This window comes from Embiotoca jacksoni, unplaced genomic scaffold (assembly GCF_022577435.1).
Source record: "Embiotoca jacksoni isolate LCO1_2020_lvr unplaced genomic scaffold, fEmbJac1.0.p SCAF_1, whole genome shotgun sequence".
Classification (NCBI taxonomy): Eukaryota; Metazoa; Chordata; class Actinopteri; family Embiotocidae; genus Embiotoca; species Embiotoca jacksoni.
This window is the reverse complement of record NW_027185229.1, coordinates 12,585,038-12,610,500: the sequence shown is the minus strand read 5'-3', so window position 1 is coordinate 12,610,500 and position 25,463 is coordinate 12,585,038. Positions and strand designations below refer to the sequence as shown.

At 40.4% G+C, this 25,463-nt stretch overlaps 1 protein-coding gene across 1 annotated transcript; it reads right to left on the bottom strand.

The window, feature by feature from the left end:
* On the bottom strand, window positions 1–25,463 carry wnt4 (wingless-type MMTV integration site family, member 4). The gene is made up of 6 exons (XM_069170155.1): window positions 24,835–25,463; window positions 3,818–3,899; window positions 3,425–3,578; window positions 2,942–3,073; window positions 2,465–2,607; window positions 1–911 (listed from the first exon to the last, which is right to left on the bottom strand). Exons 1-6 carry the CDS (start codon window positions 24,909–24,911, stop codon window positions 441–443), a joined length of 1,059 nt encoding a protein of 352 aa, XP_069026256.1. The 5' UTR covers window positions 24,912–25,463; the 3' UTR covers window positions 1–440.

Below are 25,463 nucleotides of genomic sequence, written 5' to 3'. Positions count from 1 at the left end.
CATGGGTCCAGTTTGTCCCACATTATCGCCACTCATCTGTCCCCTCCTTCTATGACCATCCCCTCTCAATCTCAACAAATAAGTTAAACATTACAAAAATAGGAAGCATCAATGATAAACCAAATATGAGTGTGAGGCAGGGAGACAGGACGTAAAAGATGCTCTCTATTTGTGAAAAAAACAAACAGACTCTGTCGCTTTGTAGGAAACGCCATGCCTAATCTACCGATACCCATTATGATGGCATGAAATGAATTGGATGACCTTTGACTTCTCAGTGACTCAGTCTCTGGTGACCAGTAGTAGGAGAGTGGGGTGGTGTCAAGCAGGAGAAGAGGGAGCTACACAGGTCCTCCTTTACTCCTTCTGGCCTTTAATCAAGCAGGAGTTTGGGGCATTTGTTTTGTTCATCAGCAGTACCCTCTGTGCGCACACCTCCATCACCGGCAAGTGTGAATCTCCACCATTTTGCGGCACTGTTTGCATTTGACATAACAGCACCAGTGGAACTTACAGCTGCACCTGTCTACCACCTCCACCTCCTGTGTCTGGAAGCCCCGGCCGCAGCACATCAGCTCACAGCCATCGATGGCCTTTGAGGTTCTGTTACACTGGCGGCCCACCGTGCCCAACATCCCGGGTGTACGTGGATCGTAGTCGCAGAAATCTGGACTGGGCTCCAAGTAGACCAGATCTTCATCCGTGTGAGGTTTGAACTGGGAATTGCGAGGCACCAGGCTTTTGGTGGTTCCCATCTTGCGCTGCTCCACCTCAGTGGCGCCGTCAAACTTCTCCTTGATGATGTTGCCCACCTTGCGGAAGGGTGGCATCGCTTTCCAGCAGGTCTTTACCTCACAGGAGCCTGACACACCGTGACATTTGCACTCCACACGCATGTGGGACAGGATGGCCTGCAGAAAAGCCAAAGAAGCTTTGGTAAGAGGACAGAAATGTGAACACAGTGACTGTATAGAAACTAGCTACTGTGGATACCAACACCTACTTCTCTAACATTGACTGATTGTCCTCACAGTAGCTATTGAAAATGTCCACTGCTACCAGAGCGGGAGACTTTGAAAGCTAGACTTAAAAAATGAAGGACAGGGACTTAATTTTGATGATGTCTACGCACGAAAAGGACTTTGTTCTCAATTATGTAAAATACTAAAATGCTATTACCAGTTGTTAAATGAAAATGTTCAAATATGTTATTTTAAAAGTGACCAGTCAGAGACTTGACAGGCTTGCATCATGAAGACTTCTGACTTGGTTTGGATTTTCCTTAAATGACTTGAGACTTGACTTGGACTTATCTCTTACAACTTGATGCTTGATTTTGACTTTTCTCATGACTTGACACTTGACTTGGATTTCTCTTCACTGACTAGAGAGTTGACTAGACTTCAAATGACTTAAAACTTGCCTGTCTTTAATGACTTAGGACTTGACTTTGTCTCAATTATTTTTTGACCTGACTCTGATTATCATCATCCACTTGTCTCAAAAGACTTAAGACTTGATCTGGACTTTTCTACAATAAACTGAAACTTTAGTTACTTTTTTTTAAGTATATATAACTTGAGGTTTGACTTCAACTTGTCTGATTGCCTTGGACTTATCTCCAACAGTTCAAACTTAATTTGTACTTGTCTCAAAAACCTGAAGACCTGCGCTAGACTTGTCTAAAATGACTTGAGACTTGACTTGGGCTTGTTTCAAATGACTTACAACTGGATTATATCAGGTAACGTTAACTTTAATTTTACTGTAATTGATCTGAGAAACATACTAAAAATCAAATCCACATTATATGTGTCAACCTGGGTTGTGTTGAACAAATAGAGTAAACTGGACTTGTCTCAAATGAATTCAAACTTAACTTGCGCCTGTCTTTAATGACTTGAGGCTTGACATGGCGAATAAGTTGTGACTTACCTTTGACTTGTCTATAACAATTAGAAACTAGGGAAGGACATTTTTCTCAAATAATTTAAGACTTGACCTTGACTTTTATTGAATGACTACAGACATGACCTGGACTTTTAATAAAGAACAGAAACATGACCTAGATTTTTTTAATTTTAAATATAACTTGAGGTTTGACTTGGACTTAGGACCTTAGGCTAACTTAAGACCTTACCTTGACTTAAACTTTTCTGGAATAACTTGGAACTTGATTTGGACTTGTCTGAAATTACTTAAAACATGACCGTAATGGATATTAGAACTCTAAAAAAGGGAAAATCCATGTATTTCGTCTTGACCTGGACTTATATTAAGACTTGACTAAGACTTTGAGTTGTGACCTAACTTGGGGCTTGAACTTGAGCTGTCTCGAGCTAACTTGATTTGGATATGTCTTAAATAAGTTGAAACATAACTTAGACATATCTCAAATTACTTTAAATTTGGCTCAAATGACTTAAAAATGAATCCACATTTTTCGTAGAGAGCAGTGACTTACCTTTCGACCAGCCTCATTGTTGTGCAGGTTCATAAGAGCCCGACTAGAGGACTGGCCTTTACTCCTCTCCCTCACATCCACAAAGGACTGAGAGAAGGCCACTCCATACGCAATGTTATCACTGCAGCCTGACCACTGGAAACCTAAGACAAGATATTAAGATAGAGACAGAAAGTGGTTATCTGTATGCTACTCATATTTGAAATGTTACAAAAACACTACACTTGTTTACTCTTTCTGAATAGATAATTCATTGTAGTAATACATGAACCACTGTTGATAAAGTAAAATATGTGGCTATACACACTTGAAGATGAAATGGCATAATTGATTGTTGTCTGTTTGGCCTTTTCAATTTAAAAACATTATTTAAAATGTCCGATTATTTACTCTTATTTTTCAAAATGTACTGCAGAAGTTGGTCCTTCTGATTTTTTACCGTGTGTGTGTTTGTGTGAAAGTGCGAGACAGACTTACCCTCTGGACTGACTCCATGTACATTGTGGTCACAGCCACATTTTTCCAACTCTCCACTGCTGCAGGCCCTCGTGACCGCAAACGCCACACTGGCTGCTGAGATGGCATACACAAAGGCTGCCTCACGGGTGCCTAACACACATACACAAACACAGACACAGACAGTCATATTGTTTCATAATGTAAATGAAAAGAGCTTCTCATTCTGGATGGTGAAAAAAAAAGTGTGTGTATACACATAAAGAGTGTGTTCAATTCTCAAGGAAGGAGCCCAGACATTAACATGCAGGAGCCAATACAAATGGAAACAAGCTCAAACATTTCACAGTATATTAAAGGTGATATCAAAGTTATTTATGTTCAAGTTGGGTACATGCTTAGCAGAACGCTGCCAGATAAACCTGCTTCGGTGTTACAAAACTGCTTTAGTGCTGTCTGTCATATCAGGGTCTCTTCTGAAATCATTGCAGTGTATAATATTACCTTGGGTGACCACTTTGCCAAAAACAGGCATGGTCTCCAGAGTGGAGCAGTTCCATCGACGGTTGCGAAACTGGAACTGACACTCGTCTATAGCCAACTGGGCTCCACGACGCACGGCATCCATCACCTCCACGCTGCGTTTACAGATCTGAACCTGGAACAAAAACAGTACACATATGAAGAAACTACTCACTGCTATCGTTTTAAGTTGTTTTTTTCTCACCCTGGAGACTGTAGATACCACTATACATCATTATCAAATCAACTGTGGTACCTTCCTGAAAATAAATGAGTGCATGCTCGAGAAAACTACAAACTTCGTCTTACAGCAATGTCTTATCGATTTTGTTATGTAGGATATCAAGTCATTTGTCAGTAGTTTCAGTTTTGTACCTGTCTCTGGATGAGGCCTCGTAACCTCTCGCACGTCTCCTCATCCCTGATGCTCCCCACTGACGACAGCTTGGCCAGGTACCTGACACGATAAAAAGAAATACAGCAAGCCCTCATTAGTGTGTCATATACTGTTTTGTTCTCCAAAAACACAAAAGTCTTGGAGAAAAATAAGATGCATAGAGGTAAAAGTGGTAAAAGAACAATAGCATCACCTCGACCACTGTATCAATCATTGTCCCAGTTATCATCCTCTTTCAAACAAGAGATGGTTGAATTTACTTAATCAGTTTCCCCTGTAAGTCAGGTCACACTGGTGTAAAAAGGGTTAGGTCCTGCGACGGTGTGGGAATGTTTTGGATGAATGTCTGGTTGTGAGGACATTGAGAGGAGGGGAAGTGGCTTATCACACATGCCACCTCCAGGCTAGACAGGTCAGGGAGATATACTGCGCACACACAGACACACACACACACACACACACACACACACACACACACACACACACACACACACACACACACACACACACACACAGACACAGACACATCTTATGATGTGTGAGCAAATGGCATCAGTCTGAATACCCTGACTCTACCACTTCCACCTTGGTCTCATGTCTAAAGTTCCAGCTGCACCTTACAGAAATAGTCTTTCTCATAACCCCCCTGGGATTATTTACTGTCTGCACTGCTCAAAGTGTCCTAAAATGTCATTATTACACATGTTGAGTCTAAAACGTGTAGTTTTTCTAAAACAAAGGGACGTGATCATTCCGAATTTCAAGTGAAGTTTTACTTGGGGATTTTTAACGAAACAAATGTGTCTTTTAACAACACACAAAAAGCCAAAAAGCCCTTCAAATCACTAATGAAACTGAACATTTCCAGAAAAAAAAAGTTTCTTTTCACTGTCCAAAATAGAAAGTAGATTGCCATTTTGTATTTCTTCTTTGTTTTTAGAGCTAATTTTGTGTCTCAATACTAAAGAATGAATTCTGTATATGAACAGCAGACAGAGTTTGAATATCAAAATGTTCCTTAATGAAGTCAAAATCCAACCGAATCCAGTTTTGGACTGTCATTCTGTATAAGTGGACATGTATTTCCTTAAGGTTTCTCAAGCTCATTTTATGATCTCAGGTTATGAGTTTCCAAGACCACACATGCCTCTGTAAAGCCCTGTTTGCCCATCTTAATCAAGACTTGGCATACAACCAAATTGCAGAGACATACTTCTGCTGTCAGATTACTGGCAACATTTTAATACAACACAAGTCATGCAACCAGTGTTTTACACCAGCTGACAGAATCGATATTCAAAGGTTTTATGACACCAAGCTTATTTATTTTATTTTTTCTTTGGCTGGTAGCTGCATTCCGCTCTTTGTCCCTGAGCTCAGGAATCAAAGTCATAGTATTACAAGTTTAACATTAGGTTTAATACTGTTTGTATTGGTGATATAATTAGGTTTTCATCCTTCAAGAGGTCAAACAGCTCCTCCTCTTCCTTCACCTCATCTCCACCTCTCAACAGTTCAGATAATCTTTCTCTGTCTTTGTCTTGGTCTCTTTGATGAACTTCTTTTTCTCCTCCCATTCAGACAGTGTCAGTATTAAACACTCAACGCTGTGATAACCCCGCTCTCTGCCACTCCACCTCATCTCAGCCACGTCCGCTTCACATCCACCCTCACAGTTGACTTCACTTTCTCAGAAAGTTAAAGCTCCACCGTGACCTCATCCTTCAGCAGGAGCGACTGCGATGTTTTCATGTCATGAATCCTCAGCATTTAGTTTAAAGCTGATCTGATCACTATATGGAAGGGTTTGCTATTGCTACCATTAGCTCTATTTAGTATTTAGCATCTTTTAGCTCACTACAAAAGAAACAAGCTCTGATGAACCAACTCTATTCTCCCTTTCATTGCATACAAAGTTGCTGAATTTTTGATGAACACATATACATTTAGCATTTAACAGGTACAGTGCCAGAGTAAGTGTTAGACCAAAGCAGAGCTAAAAAGAAAGTGAATATTGGATTCAGTTCGACTCAAACACAAGTAAATACATCTCAATGAGTGGTGATGTTGTTTCATGTATGCTACATGTGTAAATTGGTAAACAAAAAAAAAAAAAACACGACACTGTGATGAAACTCATTGTTGCAGCCATATACCTTAATACCAGGTGATGTTCTGGTTACATCACATTGGGTCTAAAAGAAACTTTTTTCCCCCCTGCATTTTTCTGCAAAAAAGAAATATATACGAGAGGTCTTGTCTCACTTTGCTACCTAAACATTTGGCCCACACTATGTCACTGGTGGAAATTACGTTTTAAAAAAGAGCAGTCACACCTGACCTGCACAAAGCAATCAAACCTGTTTCGAAATTTGGTTGATCCAAACACATGGACATCCAACCACAGCAGCTGCTAAGAGAGCAGCAAAGTAATCATAATGTGTAAATGTGTATTACAATATAATGGCACATTGAATCCCCCCCCCCCCCCCCCCCCCCCCTTAAGACAGGTGCCTTAAAGATGTCATCATTAAACCAGTTGAGTACATGAGTGATGGGATCACAGGCAGGAAATGAATGTCTCCTGTTGACATATTATGTGTTTCCTTTTTGTTTTACTTTCGCGATAAAGACAGTAAAATCATTGTCTACGACAGACTAAAATGCACAGTGGTGGAAGAAGTACTTCTTTGTTAAAATACATCACAATGTAAACAAAAGTACAAGTCAGGCATTCAAACTGATAACCAGCAAGGTATCAAAAACAGTATGCAAAACACGCTCTCTCAAAGAGTTCAGTTATCCTTTGTCTGGAACATAAACTTTTTTTTTTTTTTTTACTTGAGTTTATTACCTTGTGTAACAAAATTAAAAAAAAAAGCAATTTATTTTTACCTTTATGGTCTTTCCTTTTGTGCTGCAGGACATGTTACAACTTTATCGTTATTATAAGAACATAGTGGCCGAATGCGAATTCACAGCATATGTAACTTTGCAGAGCTCCGACCCAAGCAGGTCAAATCAAGCACATAACTCAAAACACCTGTGTGAATCTGCAGTACCAAATCATATTTTTCAGCAAGACACAGCAACGAAACCACAGCTGCTAGATAATGGCAGTGGAATAAAAGTACGTTAATTCTATCTAAAATGTATAGTACAAAGTGTCATAAAATGGAAGTTCTCGAGAAAATGTATGCATTGTTACTTTTTACCACTAAAAATATGCAATCATGGAGTCAGCAAATTGTTAGAAACAGTCGAGTTAGTTATGAAACAATGCTTAACTTTTAAAGTTTGATAATAGGCCCACCACTTTCAGACAGCAGACACATAAATGACGCAGATGTACCGATGCACATTCAGCCTGTGTTGAACCCATTCATATTGGACTGTGACCGTCAGACACTGGTCAAACCCCCATTGTCGCCATTCATGTAAAAATGTGGGTCCTGTGTTGTTCCTCTATAACCTCTTCTCATTTAGATTACATAGGACGTCAGTAAAAATGGACATTGTTAGTGCTCTGATGAATGAACACGGCAGGTACAGTCGACAATGTGGAGGTTTAACCCATGTCAGTGTGTTGGTCTGAATGGGTAGTCCATTGAGCTACTGGTTTTACCAGACCAAGTAAGGCTGTGGCAGGAATTATATATAAACTCCTTGCCTGGCTCACTCGCCTATGACTCCCAGCTCCAGTCTTCACTTTGATTAGAGTCTGGAAACCCTGTTCCCGGGGCAGAGGTAGTGTCGGGTTTTTAATCACCCAGCAGTGATTGTTCTGCTGGAGAGAGTAGGCGGAGCTAAGGCAACAAGCTTTGTCTTCAATCCACTCTCAATGCTAACTGAATGATGTCACCCAAGCAACACTGTTTGAATCTCTTGGAAGTGAAGTCCAAAAACACAACTGCAGTAACTACTTGTCGCCATAGGTGTCGCCAAAGAGAAGGAAAAGTAGATTTTTCCACATTGTAACAAACTGGGAAGGGAAAACAACACTCAAAGCAGGGCTTCAATGAAGAAAGTCAAAGTCATTTCACTATGAGGGACAGATGCCTGAATAAATTGTCCAAATTTTGCATGTAAATGTTTTGTGAGTTTTATATATGTAAACTGTTGGGGGAACCGTGGACCTTACTGTCTGTCCTCCAGCTCTCTGTGAGGTTGTTTCTCTCCCCTCCCAGCATGGATCGAGTCCAGCTCAGCTCTGCCCTGCTCTGATTTGCTCCAGTGCAGATGCAAGGCTTTCATCAAAGCCATGTGTGGTGTTTGATCCCTCTTTGTTCTGTAAAGTAGCCTTGGGCAGGGTGCTGCGTTTGGGGTTGGGGCATCCAGCTGGGAGACCATCAGACAGCGATCAAAAACAACTCACAGAGAAAACACAAGACAACAGAGGAAAGCGCCTTCTCTGACGGGCAGCGCCACACACACAAAGACACAAACAGCTGGATGGCATCCCACTGGCCTGACATTCACCCTGGAAACATTTAATAAACATCGGATAAGCTGTTATTCAGGTCATTTTCTGAAGATGTGCGTGTGTGTGTGTGTGTGTGTGTGTGTGTGTGTGTGTGTCTGTGTATAAAAGCGTGGGAAAACTTCAGTGCAGACCTTGAGTGAGTGTCTGTGTCGTGTTTTCATCCCCTTCTCACTTTATCTGTTCATTCTGCTGCGTGTACACTTTATTTCCCAGAGATGAGTTTAACAAAACACGTCTACAGAGGAGTCAACCCAGAGAAAGACAGAGCAACACACACGTACACACACACACACACACACACACACCATCATCCCACATCTCATCCACATTCCTCTCCCTCTTCCTTTTCTGTCTCTTCTCGGCCTCTGCTGGTTTGCGTGCTTAAATCCCAAGCGGCCTAAGCCCGGTGGAGCCAGTGGTGTTGTGAAGGCTGCGACGTGTAATGCAACACAAACACACCGCGGCCTGCGATCACACCGCAGTCCAGGTGGAATGCTCCATACTTCCCATCCAGAGCGCCCCCCCCCCCCCGTCCTCTCCCCACCTGACAACTACATGGGACGCTGAAGCTGAAAATAACAGATACTTCTAAACGGGGCACACGCTGACATGACATAGGTTGTTCTCTACACATGAAAATGATAAATACCATGAAAGCATTCCTTTTTTAACAGTGAGAATCCTTCGTCCTCAATAACATCGTTTGTTGTTGAATTATTTCAGTAATGTTATGTGGGAAAGATTAGACAACTCATGTGTTGGTGGAGCAACGTAAAACTTGTCAACAATTTTGCCAATTACTTAAGTCATATGTACATATGGAACATAGAAGTCAATGCTCAAAAGGTCCACTTACTACTGAGTGAAGACATGAGAAGTGTTGAAGTGGACTTTTGAGCCTCGTACGTTTTCGAAACAGTATATAACGAAGTCAGTTAGCTAAGCTTAGCATGTGATGGACAATTAAAAGGTTTTGAGACTGCTCCTGTTGTGTGCAATTGGAGTACAGCACAGTAATTTGCATGAAATGTAGGGTGGGGGGGAAGGGGGAGCAATACTCTTGAGTAATTTCAAGAGAACTCTGAAATTGTCCTCTGTATTTTATGTGCAGCAGTGTGCAAACGTTTACCCTCTTTATATGGATAAAATCAAATATCGCAGTATTTTTCACCAAATACCTCCAAATCGTATTGCAACAATATTATAAGGATGATTATTGCTGCTTTCCTAAAATATTTACACATCTGAGATTCATCAGCAATCAGCAAAAATTGCAAGTTGAGCAAAAAAAGTTTTTTTTTTTTTTTTCATAAGCTGTACCTAATAAACAGTATTATGTAATCAGTTCCTTTGATAATAAGCATGTGGCACATCACAGACATGTTTAAATTCTAATCTTTTTTTAATTTATTCATTTAACTTAAGAGAACCATGGGGTTACAAAAACATCATAAAAGGGACATAGCTTTACAGAACAGACTGTGACTGTAACATAGAATACAAAGGCTACATCTGCTGTTAAAATAAGAACTTTAAACCCTGTTTACTTAATATTAATTCCACACATACTACATGAAGACAAATTGAAGTGTGTATAGAATTAATTTAACACAGTATTCCTGATTTTAATGATAAAACCCATGCACCCCGTCACTTCAGTTTTTCCACTAGCTCCAGTTTTCTTTAGTCCACGGAGTTTGCTGATTAGACGACAGGGAGTAGAGCCCTACTGATTGTAAATGTTATTTTTGTTACTGAAGGGAGTTTTGTCTTTAAAGGCTACTTTATGCGGTAATACTTTCTGCAGAACTTCTGTTGAATACATTTTTTTGCAGAAAAATCACTTGAATTTTGCAAAATTACGAGCTCCCGCAAATATTGCAGAGATTACTTGAATTTGCATTATTATTGCGATCGTAATAAGGGACTGAGCAATGTGGTCATAATGATTAAATGGGTAAATACAAAGAATGGAACGGCTTGAACAGTCTGAGAAAACTACATTACTTTGCTGCAATGCACGAGAAGACAACACTTATGCCGTATACGATATTATGACATCCAAAATCTAAGATTATATCCAGTCTCCTATCACAATATGATGTAACATTGATACTTGAGATGTCAAGATTCGTATCCATCAAGCAAGGCATCATGGCGATGTCTGATTGGCCCCAAATTTTCTCTGCAGCAGAACAGCGAGGTCAAACATATAGCCAGAGCCATGAAGGATTATCTTCAGATGCCAAAAGAGCATACAGCTGCTACTAAGCCCTGATCATAAAGTCAGTTTTTAATAAATAAAAACTATTCTTGACATTATTTTTTTTAAAGTCTCCTCACTTGATCATAAGCCAGACAACATTAAAGTAGCCTCTTCCTGTTTGTTGTTGGACTTAACAGAAACAGGTAGAATTACTTTGATCCATTCAGTTTAGGCAGGTAAAGCAGGTCTCTTAACACTATATTACCGCTTTCAGCCTTGTTTGATGTTACTTCTTTGTAGTTGAATCAGACTTCCTGACTGAATCCTTAACATTATTCATTCAAAAGTTTTGAAAATATTGGCTGGATAAATTCTACCAATCCCCATTAAAGTTAGCTGAAATGAGGACCAAAAGGAAGAGAAACAACAGACAGGAGAGAAGAGAGAACTGTGTGTGTGTGTGTGTGTGTGTGTGTGTGTGTGTGTGTGTGTGTGTGTGTGTGTGTGTGTGTGTGTGCTCGTGTGTGTGTGCTTGTGTGTGTGCTCGTGTGTGTGTGCTTGTGTGTGTGTGTGCTCGTGTGTGTGTGCTCGTGTGTGAGGGGTATTGAGCGAGGGGTGGGGATAAAGATGGTAAAGAAACTGACACAAATGCTTGCAAAATGCAGTATACGCTCTGCACCTCCATCATCTCTAATGTGTATTTATATGAAAATATCCTTATGTTTGCCTTTCCAGCACTAAGCACACAGCGGAGGTACACAGTGACTGGTAAATATAGCATGGATGGGAAATGCAAGGAGGAGAACTATCTTTTCTGCTGAGGCCCTGTGTGCAGCTCTGGAAGGCTGCAACAAGTTAAGATAGATTTTGACTCTGTGCACTGGCGATAGTTTTTCTTGCAGTGCAATCAGGTGAGCTGAAACAAAGAGATTTACAGCGAGCAATGCAAGCAGTGAGTATGCAAGCAGCGCAGATGTAATGCACTGGTAAAGGACAAGTGACCCCACCTAACCCTCCCTGTCCCCTCTTCAGTCGACACCTTCAGTATGTAAAACAAATAGCAGCCTGTGGAGGGCACTGTTCTCTCAGTTTGCCCTCAGCCTCCTTTCTACACTGAAGTGTAGTACAGCACTTAGTTCCCCTCCAACCTTCTGTACTTTATTGTGGCTCTATTGTTGGCTCAGATAATGAGGCTGCTCTAAACAGCTAGTGTCGTGCCTACGTGTCTGTTTCAACTGGTGTTGATGACAGACAGATGGAAAAGCCTTTAAGCCCATAGATCTGCAGAATTCATGATCCTTCTGTTTAGATGTGTACTAAATAACCTGCAGGTGGGTTATTCCATAGTGACAGAGGTGGATATATGCAATCTTTACACAGAAAAAAAAATCAGCATAGTAACCATCACATCTGAGTTATAAACAGTGGCATTGAACAGTGTAACAAAATGTAGACTTGAATCTGGTTCTTTGCGCAAAACAAACAAAATTCACATTGATATGTTTGTAAGAAGAAATTTACACTTTCAACTATAAAATTGGTGTTGTGAGAGAAAAATCTTCTCTTCTGGATTCCTAGATCAGATCAACTGTAAATTTTGACCTCCAAACCTGTTCCCGAGAATCATTACCTTTGCATCTGAATATTTGTGTACAACTTACTTCAGGTACAAGTATAACTTATTTTTTTGTTATGTACATTTGTAAATCTTATAAAATCGGGTGTAAATTAGTTTTTCAAACCCAAAACTTTCAATGAAGAAAAAAAGAAGATGTAGAGAAGTTTAACCCGTCTGGATCTAACTGATTGGAAACTTTGACCTCCAAACTTGTCTCTGAGGATCATCATCTTAGCACATCATTTTCCTGTTAAAAATTTGTATCCAACATATGAAAAATAATGCTGAAAACAAAGAACTGCACAGTCCATTACCTGAAGTCAACATTTTCCAACCCAGTCACTGACAAATGACAAATGAATATTCACTGACTCTGCAGCATCATTTTGCTTTCCATGATCCGCAAAAAATGTGTTTAAACTGGGACATACCTCAGATATACAATGAATAATTACACCACTGTTCTAAGTTAATAAATAATATGTATTAACTAATAGTTTTCTTAGTTCATTTAAAAAAAAAAAAAATCTGTGATCTTACTTCACTTTTTACTTCAGTAATGTACTTTTCAAGTTTGTTAAAAGGTGAAAAAAAAAAAATCCCACACAAAACAATTGGGTGGGTTTTATGGAAAAAGTAAAAGGTGGCCTTTAAGTCATGACTAAGTTAATGCATCAATTTAATACACTGATTTAATGCGAGTAGGCAAAGTCACCCATATCAGACACACCCACAATGTTGTGCACCAACAGGTGTATGCTGGTCTACAGATCAAGCTCATGGTGGATCCTGCAGCAGTGACTTCCACATGTAATGAGGAACTTCCTTCACTGATGTGTGCACCTATGGTAAGCTGTTTCAACATTTAAAGCATTGGTAGGCAGTTATTTTTTGGAAAGTTTTATTGTTTTTGTTTTTGTCCATAATAGCTGCATAATTCAGCACATTCTAATTTAAGCAGTCGAAGAGAACACTAGCCTTCTGTACCTCCTCTTTACTCTATATTCAGGCTTTTGAAAATCTAGGCTTTTGGCCAATCGTGTCATTTCAGAGAGCGAGCATTCCTATTGGCTGCTCTACAAATGCAGGTGCATGTGTACTCACTGGCGCAAAGTTCTGGAGAAAAGTTTGCTTTTCCAGCATTGGCAACAAATAGGAGACATTGAGCCCCCCGGTTCAACTTTCCTCCTTATGAGGTGCAGGGAGGATGACCATGGCGAAGCCACGGCGCCGTGCTGAGGATACGAGTGGTGGGCAGGGTTGGGTCTCACCAAACGGGACCATGGTCTAGCCTCAGCACACACCTTAACATCAAGCCCGTCAGCCCTCACAGGATGCCAGGATTGTATTGCTTAGGTGGAGGTGGTCGGGACACAGGGTCGTCTGGTCAGGGCCTAGACTAGGAGAATGTTTTTTTTACACGTCTCGAAAGGGCAACTGCTGGTCCCTGCGAGCCTTCACCGGGGGAGGTCTGGGGGTGCAGATAAGGGTAACAAGTGGCCCAGGCAATGGTGACTGTTGCACCGGAAGACCACAGGGGGAGCATCGTAGGGCAAAGGGCCGATGTGCCAATGTGAATTGCAGATATTTGCAAGGGAATTATGACTAGTTGTAACTCCAAATTTAGATAATTGCAATTTAAATCAGACTAATTCCACTTAAAAATATCTGGAAAAAAAAAATCCCCAGAAAACATATGGATATGACGGAAGAATGTTGGCCTTTAATTGGTCACTGATTTTGGCCCAATGAGCAGGCAAAGTCACTGATATTAAACACACCCACAATGTTGAGAACCAACAGGGGCATGGTGGTGTGACTAATGGTCCTCCAGCTCCGACTTCAACATGTATTGAGGAACCTCTACCTTTATTGATGTGTGTACCTTGGCAAGCTGTTCTAACATATAAATCTTTGCTGTCATGGGGCAAAAATTCCAAAACATTAACATGTTGTAATTCAACCGGTCTGAGAGAAAACTACACTTCTGCCCTTCCTCTTGCCTTTTTAATAAAATGGAATATTAACAATCTACTGATCTTGTAAACAAAATAAAGTTTTGGATAAATTGAATGCAAAGCTTTTTGGCAATGGCAGCCTGCATTTGCTCATGTAACAATTATTTCTCAGAAGCCAAAATTATGAAAAAAAAAATATATATATGGATGTCTCACTGAGGACTAAAACTACTTAATGATACAAAACATCAAAATGAAAAAAGGAAGCATTGCTATCATGCAGGCGCTGGTTTAGGAAACCAAAGGGCGGCGACAGCGGTAGGAATGGGTAGGTCTGTGGGTTACAGTATTAAGGTCAAGGTGGGTCAAATTTTTAGTCATAAATACTCCAAATAGCCACACAAAAATACATATAGGAGAGAATTTGTATCTTCACTGAAAAAAATGAAAGATAAGGAGGAAGGGAAAAAAAAAAAAAGCTTCTCGGGAATTCTTTACAGTCGGACAGATTATGGAAAGACAAAAAAGTGGCAATGGAGCAGGAAAAGAGGTGAAAGTGTTGGAGAGAGGTGAAACAATCAGATGAGTTCAATTATCACAGTTGCTGCACGGCCTGCCACTCTCTGTGCAGCTGTGTGTGTGTCTGTTTGTGTTTGTGTGCCCACGTGTGTGTCTGAGTGTATTTATATGCTGCTGGCTCCAGTAGAGCTCATTTCCCCCTAAAAATAACATGCTCTGCCAACACCACAACCCTCAAACACACACACACACACACACACACACACACACACACACACACACACACACACACACACACACACACACACACACACATTTGGAAAAAGAGGCAGTAAAATCCATGAAATTAACCTCGTGCCTGGTGCTAGTAACATGCCCCCCCGCCCCCCAAAAAATAATCTAGAAGCCAATTAGTGTGTATGCATGTGCGTGTGTCTGCATAATGTTCGGATCTGTAGCACTTGGTAAACAATAGCTGTGAACAGCTGATTATTTATAAAAGCAGGACATGTCTATAGCTGATTCCTGTGCATTATACCTGTCCATGTCTGTGTATAAAGTCAGCTTTATATTAGGCAAATATCAGAGGTAGAGCCGGTACAGAATATACAAAAATTTAGGTCTCTGTGTATTTTGTCATGTGCAGTTTCTTTGAAAACTTTCGAAAGACCTGATGTCAAACAAGTATGTAAAAATAGATACTAGTACAATTTAGGCATCCTGTCATTTCAACCAGCCGCGGACACCGCAGACGCATAGTAGTTCTGTTTTTACTACAAGTATGGATCAGAAAGTTGACAGAAAGCTTGTATTGTGCATTAACAGCGCGCAGCACTGTGACGACAGGAAGTTGTATCCCCAAGCTATTGGCAATTTCCTTCCATGAATTTTTGCACATTTGTTTCTCTTTATTTTGTTTTAAAGATGAGTTGAAGAGAAGAGGGTATCAACAGACGTACTCACACAGCCTCTCTTCAAATTCAGCTTGTATTTTGTTTGTCCAAGAGCATGTGCAGTCGGTACCCGCTCGGTGTAGAGGCTGCGCCGATAAGTCAGTATGGTCGCGACAAATTGGAGGGACACGGATGTCCTCACAGACCCCCACGGATCCTCGTGGAACCTCGCTTACACGTTGACTGGGAAAGTAAATGACCTGCTTAAGAGTCAACAACCACGCTAGCAACTCTTTAAGGCAGTACTTGGGCACAGCTAGCTGTGAGATAAATGCTCTGAAGGAAAACTCGTAAATTTTGCGGGTAATTGGTCAAAAAACAAAGTAGACTTTTTTTTAATATCTTGACCCGATTGTGGCACTTAAAAAAAAATACGAAAGGGATGACCTAATAGATCCATCCTGAGGGGAGCATGACCGTGGCAAATGTCCTGGCACCTCATCAAAACATTGTGAGAAAAATAAAAATACAAATGAGCTAATCTAGAATTTATAACATATTAAAATATTAGAAGCAGATTCTTAAAGTGCCCCTCCAAATGTTTTTAGTTTTGTTTTTTTCCTGTTCCTACATTTGAATGTTTCAGCATCACTGTGCACAGTTTAAAACTAGAAAGCTATTTTTGCTACTGAAGGGGAAAAATTAACCTGAGTTCAATGAAAATCAGATTTTAAGAGGTGGACCAAAGAACATTTATGACATCGCAAATAATTTGTAAACCTTTTCCAGCCCAGTTCTATTTACACAAGTATGATGTGGAGTAATTTAACTAATATATTGTAAATGTATTGAATGAAAAAAAGAAAAGAATGTGATTTGCGTCCACATTTTTAAACGATTCGTTTTTCTAAAGCGTCAAGGATAAAATTATGGTTGTTTTTATTTTCACATTCAGTTTGAATAGATGAGAAGATAAGGCTGTTTGTCAAATTGACATCATTCATGCGCAGCGGGCAGGTTTGAACATGCTCCATTTACTGCTTCTGCTTCTGCTTACTGTTTACACAGTTAACACGTGTAACCTGTGTGTTGTACATTAAGTTGGATGTATAAAGAACTCTGTGTTTTAGGTCAGCATGAATTTTCAGCATCGATCTGCTACCTCACTATTGAACCAAAACCCTCACCTCTAAACTCCCTTTCATTTGAAGATTATGATAAAATGTGTTTGGAATTAAAAACTTTAAAGATTATTGATTGTTACCTTAAAACAAATCTTGGTCATTTTACATGTCTTCTCCTTTATTTATAATAAAGGGGTTTTACCAGTGCACAGGGACTCGTATAAATTAGCTATACCCACAACTCTACCAAACTGTGCAATGTGCAAAGTGGAGCCATTAAAAGTATGCCAAAGTATCTCAGTTCCTTTATGTATTGTACCAAAAAACAACAACTTTAAAACACAACGATTTTCAGGCTCAGATTCTGGAGTCATAAAAAGCTGCTGTTCTCTTATTGCAAAGCAGATTTATGGATTATCTGAGGAACAGAACGTGTAAATAACACTCAATCTAAAAATATGTGAATCATTTCTGTATGTCCAGATTATTTGAGTTATGACTCAGAAACGGGGTATGATGTTTGAAATACTGCCAGTTGTTTAAGTACATTAACTGCCTAAATAAGCTTTGTGTGTCAGCCACTAAAGCTGCAACTGTTGACTGTATTGGTGAGGGCCCATAAAACAATCACTCACTTCCCACTGATTTAGAACACTGGACTGCACCTCCGTTTCTGCATCTGCAATCTGAGATATTTTCAAACATTTTTTTTTAGGAAAATCACTGTTCCTCAATTTGCTCACTTGCCAACTTGCACCTCACATAAACTGTAGTTTAAATTCAGAAATGCAGTCAGCTGTTCACAGTCCACAGCCCTCTAAGGGTGTGTTATGTCTCTTAAACACCCCATGCACCCCTCTGTTCATCTGCCACCACTATCTCTCGCCATATTCTGGTCATACTGAGCAATTCCCTGCAGCTCCAAGTGTGCCTTGATAATTGTACACACTCTGGTGACAAGAGGGCTCGAAATAACATGCCACAGCTTCACCACATTCATGTGCGTGTGTGTGTGAGAGAGAGAGTGTGTAAAAGAAGTGTGAGGCGCCAGTATGTACCGCAACTCCAAGGTCTCTGCTTTCTCTGATTACCCATCAGCTGCCATCTCTTTACCACCTCACCCTGGTTGTCCAGGACATATGCATACATGTTTACACACACACACACACACACACACACACACACACACACACACACACACACACACACACACACACACACACACACACACACACGCGCATTTGTATGGCTAAACTTGTGAGGACATTCATTAACATTTTGCATTCCCTAGCCGCTTATCATCACAAATAAATGCCTAACCCCAACCTTGTACATAACCTTAACTTAATTCTAACTTTAACCCTGAAACCAAGTCTTAACCATCAAACAGGCGTTTGAAGTGTTGTGAGAAAGTGGGAACTGGCCAAAATGTCCTTATTTTCCCAAAATGTCCTCATTCTGATGGACAAAAACTCAAAAAGGTCTTCATAAACATAGTTGTATACGTGTACACACACAAATCAGGAGAAAAACAAAGGAGACGCACTTTGCTCTCAACATACACTATAAACCAGTATCGATATTAAGCTGTACAAGTTCCGCACATTCCGAAAATCAAAATAATTCTGAGTAAATAAGAACATTAAGCAATATGAACTCACCATTTTTCATTTTTCATATAAATATGAAAAGTATTCATTTCCATATCTTCATTGCTTTGTTTCTCTATCTCTTGCATCCTGTTGAGAGTAGCAGATGGCATACAAACCTGAAGCCACTGTTAGTGACTCAAGTGTTTAAAAAGCAAACCTTTAACTCTTAAAGTTAAATCTACCTTCAGCCAATAAACAAGGATTATAAATCTCCACAGCAAATGCATGACAGTTTACCTAAACAAACAATTGAAACACAGCATGGCTGCTTTTTTTTCTTTCTTTTAATTATTCTTCATTTAGCCAAATATCCGATGTAATCTTTCTTTTAACACAGCAGTGGTGAGATTGATCATTCACAACCACAGTGGTTATGATTTTAGACCACTGTTTCATGGTATTTACATTTTTTGTAACTTTTGAAAAACACTCTAAACAAGGATGTAGAATAATTTGATTCTGTATTCATCTTTAAAATATAACTACATCAAAAAAAAACTTTACTATAAGTAAGTATTGGATAAATTCAAAACTTCAGGGCCATGCTAATGTCAATAAGCTATACTTATATCTAAACTCTAAAATAACATCTAGCTGCTACTTCATTGTGATGGGGCTTGATTGTGTATTAATTGCACTCCATCAACTTTTGGGTATTTCTCTCAAAACCACCCCATCCCAACATCCCAATTTGCAGCCTGCAAGCCAAGTCCCCCCCCCCCCCCCCCCCCCCCACACACCTTGTTTGTTAAGCTTGTGCTTATTCTCCTTATTCTTAATTGCTGTAAAATCCCTACCGTAATGACTATGAAAAGTACATTTTTAGCAGCCCAAAAGTACATAATATAAATTTACAGAAATTATATTAGATTATATTAGATTTGACTCCATTAATCCCACAGTGGGGAAATGTGCACGTCACGTACAGCACAGTGCTGTTTATCCTCCCTATTACATTATATTGACTTCAATCTTATCTACAAAAAATGATGGTATTCTCTCTCTCCTGCTAATGTTCATGTGTTAAGTGTGTCCTACGTCACTGACTCTGGGCTGCCAGTCAAAATGAGAGATCGAGGCAGTGGAAGACTGACAAGAGAAAATTTAGAAACGATTGGCAAGACAATTGTTTATGACAATAACTATTGGAAAATCATAAAATAAGTACTTGGCGGGTTAAAGAGTAGTGTTTTAATTATTCTGAAATTTTATTTTAAATTTACAATGCTAATTATCTGTAAAATATAATACATTTTAATCAAATGTAATTTTACATAACATAAACATTTATTTTTGTCTTGCGACCCTTCATCCAGATCTTTTTTTGTTCCTTCATAGAAAATAATTTGGGCACTATTGGTTTACACAATCAATACTTAACAATTGGGGGACAAAGATGCTTTACAGGCAGGTAGAGTATAATTGTTTACAACCATTTCTTTAAACTACCCTACTACACCGGTTGGTTGGTCCACCATGTTGGCACTGAGGGAAATATTTTAACAGCTATTTGATGAATTGTCATTTAAACTGATTCATGCTTCCCAGAAGATGAATCCCACTGCCTTTGGTGCTCCCCTGACTTTACATCTGCACCACCATGAAATGTGGTAAATGGTAAATTGTCTGCACTTATATAGTGCTTTATTACTTTAGCAGTCTCAAATCCCTTTACACTGCTTTTCATTCATTCATTTACATACCCATTCACACACCAATTGAGCAGAGCTGCCATGCTAGGTGCTCACTTGACATCAAGAGTGATTCGGGGTTCAGTGTCTTGCCCAAGGACACTTTGGCATGTGGACAAGGGGAACTGGGGATTGATCCACCAACCTTTCGGGCGAGCTGGGTGGGTGGGGGGGGGGGGGGGGGGGCAGGAGATTTGAGTCGATCCGATTGGAAACCCGGCGATACTATGTCCCGCCCACCGACAGCTGGAACCTGACTGCACCACAGGCTTGTCAATCAAACAGACACGCCCCCAAAACCCTGCTTTTTTTAAGCTTATTTTATAATTAATTATGCGAATATTTTCAGATGAACGGCCAGAACACTAATCTGGGAGAGTGAATTTAGCAAATGACATACAGAAAACTTGTGGAGAAATATTATTGACTGAGAATTTTATGAGAGAAGTTGAATGGCAGTCCATTGAGCCAGAGGCTTTTTGGAGCCAACCTCTAGTGGCACCCGGTGATATTACAGCTGAAGGCACTTCCACATCTGCCTCATTTTTAAAGCCGGGAGCTACGTCCACTTTATAGACACTCAATGGTGAGGTCACTGTTGGTTGCCGCTTCGATGTGACACTGAAACACTTCCCTCTAGTGGACGGACATGTGTAATACAGGCATTGCTGTGAAACCTGGTTGCAGCACATGGATGGCAGTTCAATTACCAACTCCTTTTAGCCCACAAGCCAAGTGTTCATGACAAGACACTGAACCCCAAGCTGCCCCTGATGGAAGATGACTGTCACCACTGGCGTGTGTGTGTGTGTGTGTGTGTGTGTGTGTGTGTGTGTGTGTGTGTGTGTGTGTGTGTGTGTGTGTGTGTGTGTGTCTGTGTCTGTGAATTAATGTGAATTTAATTTGTAACTTTAAGCTGTCCAAAAATGGTGACAATGCAAAAAACATGATCATGCCTGCTAAACATAAGCATTTTAGCACTGTCACTGTTAGTTTTTTAGCAAGCTGATCTTAGTATTTAACTGTCAAGTCATGCTGGTGAAGCACAGCCTCACAGAGCTGCAACTACGGCTGTAGACTCTTAATTGTGTTTTTCATATTGTATGAACTTCCATATGAATCATTTATTATTATTGCTTGGTTATAATTGATGGGGAAGAAATGCAGGGAAAATGAGCAAGACAATGACTTGCAGCTAAGGGTGGAGTCAAGATTGGAGTCAAACTGGGAACGAGCTACTCAGGGTATTTTAGCCCATGTGTGGCCTAACAACTATAAGCCATGCATGTACGTCATTGTTATTAACCTGGTTGTCAACTACAGAACATAATCTTTTATTCTTGAGTCTTCTAATCTCAACATGGAAATTAGTTAGGCGGGGCTGGCTGACTTTTGTCAACAAATAACAGGCAATGCTGCTGTATGGGCTCTATATTATTCAGTTTCTGAGCTATCGTTCATTACTTTCTGTACCTTTTGTCAGGCTCATTTGAGTTTACAGGAAGGGGTAGAGTTAGGTAACCTTCCAACTTGTGAGACTGACCTTACACCTGCTGAGGTCCAATCCAAGTGTGAGACTGACCACTTCCAAATGTGGTCTGGCTGATCTGATCACACTCTGGTGTATTTGTACATTAAATTAATATGTTTTTTTTTTCCCTTATCCAGATACGTTATTTGTATGCAGGTCACATGTTAATTCCAGGTGTAAATGTGTTCTGCTGTGCATGCGTCGGTGTGTGGCTGCCATTCCTCTGTAGTGTGTGTGGTAATTACTGTGTGAGTGCCACTGTTGGTGGAGATGTTAGCTCACATTCTTAAATAAAAAAAATGACAAACACAGAGAACATGGAGTAGCACGCAAGTTCACCGGTAGATGCAAGCTAAGAGGAGGAAGAGGAGTGAGTGGAGGCAGAGGAAGGTAACTGATGAAAAGTAACATTCAAATCCCACTTTGCCAAGTGGGGCACAGCCACAGAGATTTGGCAGACTGATCACATCCTGGCTGAAAAGCTAAAGGTGTCAGGCAGAGTTACAGGTGAGGTAAACAAATAGCCCGGTTTAGGCTGCAGTTGAATATGATGTAAGAACAGCTAAGAGGCGTGACGAGCTGTTTAGCTGCTCTGAGTCACAGACAAAGAATAGTAGAAGTGGAATACAGTGATAATTTTACTTTTCAGTCTATCTTTGCTCGCATACAGTTCTTAAAGAGAACTAGGAATGAAATTAAAGTATTTTCTAGAGCCCGACTGGATTTTTTGGGGCCAATGCAGATTAGAGAGATTAGGGAGTAAAGTATTTAGATATGGACATGTTGCCTGAAATGTGGTCCTCAAAGTCTTGTGACAAAGATATGTAATGGGGGCAGCGTAAAGCTTTATTGTCCAAATGACACTAGTGCATTGAAACTGGAAACTTTACTGAGAATGTCATAAATAATACATTTAAAACACACACACACACACACACACACACACACACACACACACACACACACACACACACACACACACACACACACACACACACACACACACACACATATAACAATTTACCCAAGCATCTTTATAAGTATTATGTTTTCTGAAAAAAAGTCTTCATGTCAAAGCACATCACAACATTTATGCTGATACGTTTTTTACTGTGACAGGCCGTTATCGGCCGATAGAATTGACCAGCCAATAAATCAGTCCGGCTGTAGTTTTTAACATGATCAGTTAAACTACAATTTTTTTTATTTTGTATTCAAAGATTTGTTCTATGAAGTCATAGTGGTCAAAACACCCATCACAATTTCCCCAAAGCCCAAGTTTGGCCATTTAGATGTCCAAAAGCAAAGAAATTCAGTATAAATTCAATATAAAGTTAGATGATTACAAGCGGCAGATGTTTCAAAACACAACGTGACACATTGCAATTTCTGGTGTAGACACAAAGTTAGAAGACAAAATAACAGAGCAGTGGCACTTCCTTTTTACTGCGATGCATTAGGTTCTTACTAAATTTATTAAAATATTTGATATACAGTAAATCAAAATTATAAAATAAATACATGATTTGGCAGCCTCATTGGACAGCTGAGATGTTAATTGTCTTTGGACTCTGTTTAAATAGTGGATATTAGAGATGAAGGCAAACAAAAAGCAGTGATATAGAGAGAGAGATGTTTATTTAATAGGTTCCCTTAATCCTGAAAACATACTCATTACGTCCTGCCCGGTCAAGTGCTGCTGTGTTACAATAAAGGTTTAGTTATTGCAGGTTTTATGGCCACTTAACATAACTATTTGAACTGCTTCCCATCCTTTCACCCTTGCTGAAGTCTTGAGGATTCACTTACAGTCCATGCAGCCCTGCGCACAGGTTTTCCTCAACAGTGCAATCCTGTGGAGCAGACTGGCAACCCAGCAGCTTGCCCGTACATGCCTGCTGTGTGCTGCTGTCACCACGCCTTCAGCCCCAAACAGCACAATTACCCTGCACTCAGTGACAGAGTTCAAGGTAGGCTGAGCTGTTTGGAAGGGCTTTAATTTGAATAACTCTGATGAATCTGTCAACAGTGTCAGTTGGGACGTCTGCCGCACTATCCTGATGTAAACACAGCAGGCTATTAGAAATCTTTCAAGGGCACTATGATGAGAAAATGGAAAAATAAAAGTAAAAATCTGAAAATGAACACTTGAGGAACACTGTGGTGATTTGTCCGTTTCTAATAACTCAGTGTCAGCTACAGGTCATATAGTGAGAGAGGAAAGATAACAAAAGGCATACCCAAAAGATGAGCACTGCTTGGAAATCAGAAGAATGAATGGCAGCAGAAAATGGAGAGGAGCCCGCGGAAGAATGCAGAAACCCACCTAACCACCTCCCACAGGCAGTCGGGAGTGCAGGCACACACATGCGACCCAACCGACCGGCCCCCAGGAGTAGGTGGCACCGTGCACTTCATAGAGTCAGGCCATGTATTCTCCTCTACGGGGGGGGGGGGGGGGGGGGGGGGTTAGAAATCCTGAGCTTCCCCAAAATAAATACATAAATGTATGTGCTATTCTTACAGGGCATTTAGTGACCTTATTGGACCTTATAGTATTTATATTGTCCAGTAATATGTTTGCATCATGGTCATATACAAACTTTGTGATCCCCTGCAGAATCTAAGATAATAGGGTATTCTACAGTGTCTCTCTTAATTGCATAACATTTTTTTAAATAGAGATTATTTAATAAGATTAATGATTTTATTTTTTTGAGCTGTGTTAGGCTGTTGATGAGAAAAACAATTCTGTTTTTAAAGATGTAAGTATGGTTTCTGAAAAAGAATTGTTCAGTTTCACTTTTTGACAGTTTTACCGGCTGCACCAAAAAAAAAGGAACTAAAAATCACATCTGACACAGACTGTGCTAACGTTTTAACTCTTCAACCTTTATGTAATTATATATTTCCTGACATTTAATATATTGTATTCATAGAAAACTTAACACGCAAATTAGTATTTAATAAATAATATGCAATTGTCTCTCCTGTACCAAACCACTTGCGGGTTGACTATTTTTTTTTTTTCCTTTTTGAAGGGTCCTTGCGGGGGGCCGGGGGGGGTTGTTGGTAAATTATTAAGTCAGAGAGAGAGAGAGAGAGAGAGAGAGAGAGAGAGAGAGAGAGATAGAGATGGTTACAATTAATTAACAATTAACCTAAGCGGCCATTGAGCCGAAGAGTGAGAACGGAGGAAGATGATGTGCAGATGAGGAGGAATACAGGGGGAGAACAGGTGAATTAGAAGATTGAAAGTGGAGCGATAGTTATGGTCCACTCTGTAAAAATCAGGAGTAGAAATATGAAGTCCAACTTACAGCCAGTTACTCGCGTTGGCCGAGAGGAGCGCGCAGCAGAGCATCAGGACGCACCGCAAAACATATTCCTCGGTCATTTCGAGAGGGAGGGAAGGGAGGTCGGTGCGAGCTGAAATAATCCCGGGGTTGACAGGGGGTCGAGGGTCGGCTGTGGAAAAAAAGAAAAAAAGTGGCAAGGTCCAGGGAGGGATGTTATTCCATTGTCCCGCATCCAGTCGTTCATCCACCGTGGAGACGCGCAGCCAAAGGTCCGTCCGCCCGGTTCTCCCGTCCCTCCCTCTGTCACTGTGCGCTCAGAAGGGACGGGGGTAGAGGGCAAAGAGGGATGCTAAAAAATACGGTATTCTGGAGCCGCTCAGGCGGAATCGACCCTTCTCCTTAATCAACTTGTTTGCTTTCTTTCTCAGCTGTGTCTTAATGCCACGCCAGAAGAGCGCGTGGAGAGCCAGTCAAATCAAAAATTTTAAATGAACGAATTCTCCGACGGTTCTTCTTCCTCTTCTTTACTTGAAGTTTTATCACCCACTGCCAGGTCCCGCTCTCAGACAAGCTGGGCTCTCCTGTCAGCGCGCGGCGGGCTCTGAAACTCTCCCGACACATGCACACACAATCTGAGCGTAAGTACGCAC